This window comes from Cyprinus carpio, unplaced genomic scaffold (genome assembly GCF_018340385.1).
Source record: "Cyprinus carpio isolate SPL01 unplaced genomic scaffold, ASM1834038v1 S000006473, whole genome shotgun sequence".
Classification (NCBI taxonomy): domain Eukaryota; kingdom Metazoa; phylum Chordata; class Actinopteri; order Cypriniformes; family Cyprinidae; genus Cyprinus; species Cyprinus carpio.
In genome coordinates this window covers 41,891-51,735 of record NW_024879149.1, presented here as the reverse complement: position 1 = coordinate 51,735, position 9,845 = coordinate 41,891, and the positions used below count along the sequence as shown (strand labels likewise).

Genomic DNA, 9,845 nt, shown 5'->3' with positions numbered 1-9,845 from the left:
GAAGATTTGAAGATGGAAACTGAGGGAGCCAGTCTGATATAGAGAGGCAGACTGTTCCAAAGTTTTGGACCTGCAGCCGCAAAAGCACGGTCACCTCGTTTTTTAAGCCTGGATCTCGGCACGATGAGAAGGCAGTGATCGCTGGATCTCAAAGTATGAGAAGGAGTGTACGGACAGAGCAGATCAGTCAGGTACTGAGGGGCCAAATTGTTAAGAGCTTTATACACAAAAAGTAAAATTTTAAAATCAATTCTAAATTTAACAGGTAGCCAATGGAGTTTGAATAAAATAGGGGTGATCGACTCATACTTGCGTGTCCCAGTGAGGAGTCTAGCTGCTGCGTTTTGCACTAGCTGTAGGCGAGAGAGAGAAGACTGAGATAGACCAAAGTAAAGTGAATTACAGTAGTCTAGTCGTGATGTTACGAATGCATGAATCACTATTTGAAGATTACTCTGAGTTAAAAACGGTTTGACTTTAGAGAGTTGGCGGAGCTGAAAAAAGCATGACTTTACAACAGCACTGATCTGTTTCTCAAATTTTAAGTTGTGGTCAAACAGAAAGCCCAGATTTCTTGCACAGTGGGTTTCATACGATGCGAGAGAACCACGCTCAACATCAAACACACAGTTTTCCTTGGGCCCGAAGATAATAATTTCAGTTTTATTTTCATTTAGGTTTAAAAAGTTACTTGAAAGCCAGAGTTTAAGATCACTTAAACAGGCAAACAAGGGTTGTAGACCATTTTTATCGTTATGTTTTAAAGGAAAATAAACCTGAGTATCGTCGGCATACAGATGGAAGGATACTTCATATTTATTAAAGATGGAAGCCAGAGGTAACAGATACACAATAAACAATATGGGGCCGAGGATTGATCCCTGTGGGACTCCGCAGTTCAGAGGTACACTAGTAGAGGATTGATGAGCAATACGGACACTAAAACATCTATTGTTCAGGTAAGAGCGGAACCACTGCAAGACAACGCCTCGAAAGCCCAGGCCTGTGTCACGCTCTCCTGCTGCCTCACCTCTCTGCCACTTCCTGGATCACTGTCAGTCATCACCGCGACCAGCTGTTGTTCCACCTGGATTTATCTGTATACCTGACTTTAATAAACATTCTTGTTTCACTCTTGCACTTGCATACTCAACAACTAATAACTAAAAACATAAATAAAGAATAAAAGAAAGAACCTCTATTAGCCCTTATTTTCCATTTCTGAAGTTAATTTGCTACTCTAATGATGATGTAACTCCCCTGACAGTGGCACGTTCCTCAAAAAAAACAAAAAAATAAAATAAAACCTTGTTAGAGCTATGTGAGCGATTAATTGATTTAAAAAAAAAAAAAAAAAAAGTGTGTGCTTGGTTTCCAAAATGGTAAAATCGTAAAAAATGATATGATGAAAAATTATTAATTCATAGAAATAATTTAAGCAATTAAAACCTTTTTTTTTTTTTAAATACCATATTCAACTTGATTTTCAATATTATTAAACTGACTTTAAAATCTTAAGAAGTTTATAAGTTGAAACAGTAAAATTTCACAGTGCATGTTAAATAGTCTAAATAAACTTGGGTCTTATATAGTATCCGAAGACCTTGATTGCATGTTAGCATAAAACTAACAATATACATATATATTTTTTTTAATGAACAGTTCCTGTATATGTGACAGCAACCTTTATATCAAACATTTTGAAATCGTCCACAGCTGAGCATCGCGGGAGGCAGCTTGAGCGCGCGGAGTGAATGCGCATGCACAAAGTCATTTTCGGATGCAATGGAAAAATAAAGCTGGATAAAAACATACACGAAACTTGTAAATTGTTAATAACATAAAACAGAGTATGGGCCTAATCTAGGCTAAGTACATAATGTAAATTTGTTAACCCACAATAATACATTTTAACCGATTAATCGCCTATTTTCGTTTGCTGCATTTTTTTTAACACGCTAAAAAATAAATTAAATTTGTGAGAGTTGCATTTTATTACATTCAGAAGTAATAACGGCAGGCCTAATAATGCTATAGGCTAATGTACCAACAGGATATTTTTAGTTCCCTTCACTTTACAACAAATCCTTTAAATTCAACAAATTAATCAGAACAGAACAAAAATTACAAATATATAATTCTAATGGATAAATATAATTGCAGTATATAATAATATAGGCTTATAAACAAAACAAAAATAATAATTAAAAATAATTTAAAGCGATACATAGGCCTAAGATAAGGTTTCGCTCTGCACATGGAACCTGAAGATTATTATTATTATTATTTTAACCAAGAATGAACCGAAATGAAAACATTTAGGTTTTATTCCGTATATATATATATATATATATATATATATATATATATAAATATATATATACGGATAAAAGCTTATGCCTATATATGTAATGACTTTAATAACAATAGCATGTATAAGAGCCTTTGTGTAAAGGTCTTTCTTAAAATTTTTGATGAGTAGACTGTAGCCTAACACTATACTATTTTTTAATGGCTTTTAAGGATGTTATAATGTATATTATAATGTTATTGTTGTTTTAATTTTCCTTTAATTTTACAATTACACTCATTTCGCAATCCATCCCTTTGCGCCACCTGGCGGTAGTTTCGTGAATGATTTTAACACGTGACTGACTTGCAGTTAACGCCGCACCCCTGCGGCGGCGGTAATACCCATTTTGGTTGTCAACCTACTGTATGTGCAAAGGCAGTCTCTGTGCCATAGCCCCAGTATGATTGGCTGGCGTGATCCAATCAGTGTTTGTACTTCATTATGATTGGTCAGTTGGGTAAGTTTCATGAGCCTATTAGTGCCTGTGTTGTGAATATAAAAGAGGGAAGTGTTTGGCCGCATCACTCTTGGTACTGCTCTGTGACATGTGGCGCTTTGAATGAGTGTTAGCAGTTGGGTTATCCTCCTGTTTGCCAGATTTCAGGTTAGTCCCTGTTTTAAACATGCCTTTTACCTGTTAAATGGAGAGGCTTATTACATTGTTTGTTTTTAGTCATGGACCTTCTAGTAGCTGTAATCCTGTGTGGTGTAGTAAATTAGCTCAAAAGGGAAAGTATATAAATAATTAAAATTAATTATGATTAATTACAATTATTTATATGAGTTACCAGTAGTAACTGTAGCAGAATTAAATTGCCATGAACTAATATGTTCGTCCAGCGAACATTTAGCGTAATTTCATGTAAACTCTAAGAAAGGATATTTTAGTGGCCACAGAAAACAACCTTCTTACAGCAGCCTAATAATGCATTATGTGTCCTGATGGCGCGGCACATGGCAACCGAGGTGCTTTGCTCTCCAGTTGTTTTAGTGTTTTTGTTAGGTTTTCCTGTATTTTGTTTTTCATACTCAATCAGTTTCACCAGGGATGAACTGCTGAACATTCGGCAGAACACACCACAAAGTCTCCTACCAGTTTTGGATTATTTGGATGCTTTGCTGAACGTTGTAGTCAGCAGAGCAGCGGCGCTGATCAAACACTTCAGGTATAAAATTCACTTCAGTTCACGAAGCGTGGATTTCGAACGCTGTTGCCTAGCGTCCATCTGGCAAATCTCCGCTCTCTACCCAACAAAATGGACGAACTTCTGCTCCCCCGGACAAATAAGGATTTCTCACACTCTTCTGCTCTGTGTTTCACGGAAACCTGGCTGAATGACACCATTCTGGACAGCGTGCTCCATCTGCCCGGCTTTCAGCTGTTTAGAGCAGATCGTGACAAAATCAAGGGGGAAATCGTGCAGCGGCAGGACATGCTTTTACATCAATGAACGGTGGTGTACAGATGTAACTGTGTTAAAGAAGATGTGCTGTTCAGATCTATTATATTAGTTTTTGTGAGGATATATGTATTCCTACCAGGACTTATTTAACATTCAACAATGATAGGCCATGGTTTACAGCAAAACTCAGATGTCTTCGTCAGGCCAAAGAGGATGCCTACAGAAATGGGGACAGAGTCTTGTATAATCAGGCCAGGAACACACTGAATAAAGAGATTAGAGTGGTAAAAGGACCTACGCTAAAGTTGGAAGATCAGTTCACTTCCAACGACTCAACTTCAGTGTGGAAGGGCTGAGAGCCATCACCAACTACAAGACACCGCCCCCTGCACTGAGGCTAATCAACGACTTGCTAATGACCTGAATGAGTTTTACTGTAGATTTGAAACCCCCCACACCCATTCTGACCATCTCCCTACACAACCGTTAACACCTCCTGCAATCCTCCTCCGCAAAGAAGGCGCACTCCGCTGCTTTCAGATCCTTCGTTCCACGAAGGTCCAGGTCTGAGCCCGAACAACATAGGGGTCCTGGCCTGTCTCGATCTGAGGATCAAAGACGGGCACAGAAGGCTAGTGTCGCGACTCACGCTCCTCCCCCACCTGCGGGCAGGGTTAAGAGGAATTGTGGGTCAAAAGGGGGTAAGCAGAACCTAAGGGATGTGATCCAGACGAGGCAGCATTCTCATCTGAGTCAGAGTGATACTGAGGTATCTACTCGTTCCCTTTAGGGATTTTTAACTTCTGCTTTATCCTCCCCTTCCTAATTACCCTGTAACCACCAGCTCTCCACCTGATCGAGGTTAGGTGGAAACCTCTAACGCATAACAGTCTCCTATGCTGGACCTATAATGTTTTTGGCTGGTTCTATGTTCATAGCAACCACCTTACTGATGGTCCGGACTAAAAGGAGGCGCCCCTTGAGCGGGGCTCCAGCGCAGGAGGGTGGGAGTATAAAAATAACCCTTTCTGTATATACTTATGTGTAAATTGCTGGTGGTTATGTCTACTAATAAACTCTGTGAGTTTCCTTTGCAGTGCTCAGTTACAGTGTTTACTAAACACTCGTCAGCACCAGCCATCCGGCTTCATGTTCCGGTATTAGGCTGCTGAGATCACAGGTTTCTGCGGGAGCCTCCTTGATCATCAGGCCTGGCACAGCACTGCAGGGAATTTCATGGATGTCCGGCCAGGTCACCCTGAGGGGTCTCCTGGCCGCTTAGGTGCTGTCGCATCCAGCGGGAAGTGAAGGTGGCAGTTACAGAAGTCTTCTTGTATATGCTGCCTCAGGTGATGCTCCCCTCGCTAGAGGTTTATAAAATTTGAGCTTGCCTCTCCCGTGCGGTTCAGCGCCTCTGCGATGCTTAGGAACCTTTAGGTACACACGCTAAGCTCTGTGTACTTTCTGAAAACCACATGGTGGTCAGTGTGCACGTGAACACTTTGCGCACTTTCTAAAAATCCACATATTGGTAAGTGTGCACGCAAGACTCTGCGCACTTTCTGAAATCCTGTATGGTAAGGGTTACGCGCTCCGCCTCGTTCCCTTTCTTGAGATGATTAGACCTTGGTTCCTTGGGCTCCATTCAGCCAGTGTGTATTTGTTTTATACACTTCAAGCATCGCTGCCCTCAACATGAGGGGCTATTCGGGCGATTCTCGTGGTAGTTTAGCAGCGCTCCCCTTTTCCAAGAAGGGTCGCCTATGAGCGTGCTACTCTGGATTCAGGAGTTCTCCTCTCATATGAGACTGTTTCACTGTTTTTCCCAGAGCGCTCCAGCATTATTTCCACAGATCGAGTTGATGACTATCAAACATACTTTTTTGAGATGCACCATTCCATCTATGAGCTGCTCTATCAGAGTGCCACGAGAGCCCTTCCCTAGAACAGTATTTGAAAATCCATGATATGGTAAGTGTGCACGTGAAGTCTTTGCACACTTTCTGAAATCCACACTGTGGTAAGTTCGCACGCTAGTACTCTGCGTTCTTTCTAAAATCCTATATGGTGAGGGCTTCGCGCGGTTGCTTCGTGCCCTTTCTTGAGTTGGTAAAGCCCCGTTCATCTTGGGCGCCACTCCACCCATGTATCCTCGGATATCTATCTAAACAGGGTGTTGCTACTGGAGATCTGTTGAGACAGCTCCTTCAGCAAGCTTTTGCGGAAGCAAGCTGTAGCCCCTGTGTGACAGGCAAGACTTAGTATAAAATGCTAGGTTCCTAGCCGTATCCCTTTAAAGGAATCTTTCCTGATTCCAAGCCTTTAGCTCTACCACCGGGCCGTGGCCCTAACAATTAAGTTGGGTATGTAGCTTAGGCCTTTGGCCGTAAGGGGTACTGTCACAGACAGCCGTCTAAACGTCCCGGGGGCAACTCCCATTGAAAAGAGGGTAGAGCAGTTCAAAGTACCCAGCAAAGAGTACGCCTCAAGCTACACTCAGCATGGTTGCGTGGGTATACTGTTCCCCATAGCACCCCCTAGAGGATGCAGTTCAAAGTTCCCTTGAAGGGGAACGTCTCAGGTTACGAATGTAACCATGGTTCCCTGAGTAGGGAACGAGACACTGTGTCCTCTAGCTCCCTGCCATGCTTCGGACGCAAGCTTCAGACGAAGAAGTGAATGACGTGTTTTTCCCGGTGCCTGTTTTATAGTCGCACCGGTAGTGACGTCAGAGGCTGTCGCCGGCCAACTCGTTGGTGTTTTTTTCATTTGTATGCTTCAGACACGGGTCACGACGAGGTGTTCCCCATAGCGACCCCTAGAGGACGCAGTGTCTCGTTCCCTACTCAGGGAACCATGGTTACATTCGTAACCTGAGACGTTTTACTACAAATAAAACTTAAAAAAACATGGTTACTATAATTAAATGACCCATGGCCACCAGGGGGCCACATGCCAGGGGTTCAGACAGTAATGGGCGGCAAGGGCGGAAAAGAGGGACAGAGTGCATAGGGCCCAGAGGTTAATAGGCTCTCGCTATGTTTGCTTATAAAGAACAGTGTGCATGTTTTAATAACTGACTGAGATTTGTATTGTTTTTAGAAAATTGTTTTTTATGTTTGTTCATTGTGTGGCGATGTGTATTTCTTTGTAACTTTGTCCTTTACTGCTTATCTTGACCAGGACTAGAAGAGATATTGTATCTCAATGGGACCTTCCTGTTTAAACAAGTAAATAAAAAAAAAGCGGTTCTCTGATGGCCTGACTTAATTCTGCTACTATCTTTAGTGTCCATGTAAGCGAGACTGGCGATTTCCAATACATTGGTATGCGCTTAGTGAACAAATGTCTTAACCATGATAATTGAAGCTGAGTATTATGTTTTGCTGTGTTGGGGTATGTGATTCTTAATGTGTTTTCTAAAATAAATTTGCAAATGAATTGGATTTTTCTATGAGTTTAATTTGATTATGCTCCCTTTCAAGTACTTCATATGTAATAGTGGTTTTTAAAGAGCTATCTGGAGTTAACTTAGTGACAGGATTAAAAGCCTGTCTGGCAAACAAACAAATTAATAAAAAAAAAACTTTATAGAATAAATTGAGATTAAATTTTATAAAGTTGAGGGGCTACCACCGTTACACATAATTACAAAAAAGTTTTGCATTATTATGAGAAACGAACTAATTATTATGAGAAAGTTTCTCATTATTTATTCATTTTCCCCCACAACATCCACTTTCTTTTACGGTTTCAATCATATATATTTACGTATATAAACAACTATTCGATGCATAGAGTTGAACATGGCAAAAAAAATTGAAAGTTTTGTATTTTAAATTTTTGACACTGAAAAGTCTACAAAACTAACATTTTAATAGTTTTCTTTATGTAATGTATAAGAGTGTGCCCTCCTTTTGTTGAGAGAACTACATTAAACAGACGAATACTCATGCATAACAGACAGACTTACCTAGCAATGAAATATAAAAATCTTTTATTTACCACTTTGAAAAATAATTTTTACATTGACTCACTTTTTCTTTTACATAGTTGTTTCATCAATTCTTTTGAGCTCCCTCTGCAGGACAGATGTTGATGTACAGGTGTCATCTTGCTTTCCAGTTTACATTTATTTTGCAGAAAATGTGAGGATAATTAGGCAGGAAATGCTATTATGAGAATCACTTCATGTTTCTCCTGCAGTGTGAATTGGAAAAATCATTCTTCTTATACCCTGTGAAAGACAATTTCACCAGAAAACATCATCCACGAGATCTTAGCATCTTCTCCCAGCCCATTTTCCTTCAGTATCTGCTCTACCTGAAGGACAGAACAAACTGTTAATATTCAGTAATACACTTGGACAGTTCATAATCATTGTTACATATACAATTTACACACCTTAGCCAATATCTCTTTCTTCACTGCAGGATCATTCACATTTTGACTTGATTTCACCTCCAGTCTCACTATCTGTCTCGTTTTCTCTACTAGACACACACACACACAAATGATGAATCACTCAGGCTCATCATCTGTGATCGTCTCGTCCTCTATTAGTTATGACACAAAATAAACATGAACAAAAATCTCACATTTCCTGTATTAATCAGTGTTTTAACCGCAGAAAGATGTCAATAAAACAGTGTATTTAAATGTTAGGTAGCATTAAGGTTTTTTTTTTCTTCTTTTTTTGCAGTTCCGCAAAAAAGTAACAAAGTAAATGATTTGTCTTGTACTGTACCTGCTGCTAACAACTCACCGTAGCAGATAAAAGCAAATTGATCTGTACACGTCCAGTCGTTCCAGTACCCATTAGGATCTGTGTACACACAGTGCTGGATACCATCATAATTGTTTGGTTGTCCAGAAAGCCACGGTCTGAAAAGGGAATGGCTCCCATCAGAAAAGACCCATGGAGGTTGCGCATTCGTCCGATAGAGTCCAATCCAAATGTTACTTTTAAAACCCTTGGGAAGAGTTTTTAACAGCTCATCAAGGTCTGTCTTGTCATTAACGGTGGCGAGATCAGTGTGATGCTTTCTGCAGTATGTCTGAGCTTCGGTCCAGATCATGTTGTTAGGAATAAAGTAAAACACATAAGAGTTCACACTGGAGCTCAGAGCTGCGGAGAGAGACATTAACATGTTTATGTAATTAATATTGTTTAAATGTTATTTTAGAACAACTCTAAATTTTAACCCAACACAATACTGATTAAAAAAATCCAATTTAAAAAACAAAACAACAATCATCCAGGTTTAAATCGCACTCAAATTGATTTGATTTTGATGCAATATTTACGCTAAAACTCGCAGGCGGCTATGGTAAGGGGCATGAGATAACACACACTGGCCCAGCTAACCAATCACAGCACATTCCGTATTTCAGAAGGGGGGCCTTCATTTGATACAAGAACTATTCAAGCCATTTATGCCAGACTGGGGAGAGAGGTGTTGTTAAATATGTGAAAAATAATGTGTTTTTCAGACAACCTAATATGAGAGCCTTTTCTAGTTCACCCCCAAAACAAAAAGAGCATAATAGGACCGCTTTAAATATTTTGTTTAGTTGAAAATCATGTGACCAGTAAATGACATCAGAGAACAGAGATCATGCAAATGTGTCGTTGAATTACTGAAATATTACCTTAAAAACTCACCTGATAACAGTACTAAGATCAAATTAGTCCTCATTACGATATGCCAACTAATGATCACGCAGATACACAAATACTCCTACTTCTCTTTTCAGAGGCAAGCAAGTTTTGTGTGGGATCTGTCCACTTTTTAAAGTATGTGTTGCTCCATTTAGGTACACAATACACAACACATGACATGCATATTTTACATTGCAAATAACATTCAAAGTGAGTCAGCGGAGTCCAGAGTCCATTTCCATGACACCCAAGTCACACCTCTGTCTAATGTCAAAAGATGGGATTGCTTAGTGCTTGATTTGTACCAAATGGACTGATGAATTTATCATCTTTATACCATCTCATTGTAATCTTTACATAAAAACACAATACCTCCTTTGACTTAGATGAGTCTGGTCTCGTGTCTTGTTGATCTACAGTTATCTTT

At 39.8% G+C, this 9,845-nt stretch overlaps 1 protein-coding gene across 1 annotated transcript; it reads right to left on the bottom strand.

The window, feature by feature from the left end:
- Positions 1-7,761: 7,761 nt before the first annotated feature.
- Positions 7,762-9,620, bottom strand: LOC109060265 (C-type lectin mannose-binding isoform-like). Its single transcript, XM_019077421.2, has 4 exons — positions 9,422-9,620; positions 8,522-8,884; positions 8,161-8,249; positions 7,762-8,079 (listed from the first exon to the last, which is right to left on the bottom strand). The coding sequence occupies exons 1-4, from the start codon at positions 9,453-9,455 to the stop codon at positions 7,987-7,989; spliced, it is 579 nt and encodes a 192-aa protein (XP_018932966.1). The 5' UTR covers positions 9,456-9,620; the 3' UTR covers positions 7,762-7,986.
- Between the last annotated feature and the right edge of the window lie 225 nt (positions 9,621-9,845).

Coding starts and splice junctions, on each gene's coding strand:
- LOC109060265 (XM_019077421.2), bottom strand. CDS start 9,455: ATGAGGACTAATTTGATCTTAGTACTGTTATCAG. Junction 8,885..9,421: donor GATCTTAGTACTGTTATCAG/GTGAGTTTTTAA, acceptor CTCTCTCCGCAG/CTCTGAGCTCCAGTGTGAAC. Junction 8,080..8,160: donor AGAAAGAGATATTGGCTAAG/GTGTGTAAATTG, acceptor TCTGTCCTTCAG/GTAGAGCAGATACTGAAGGA.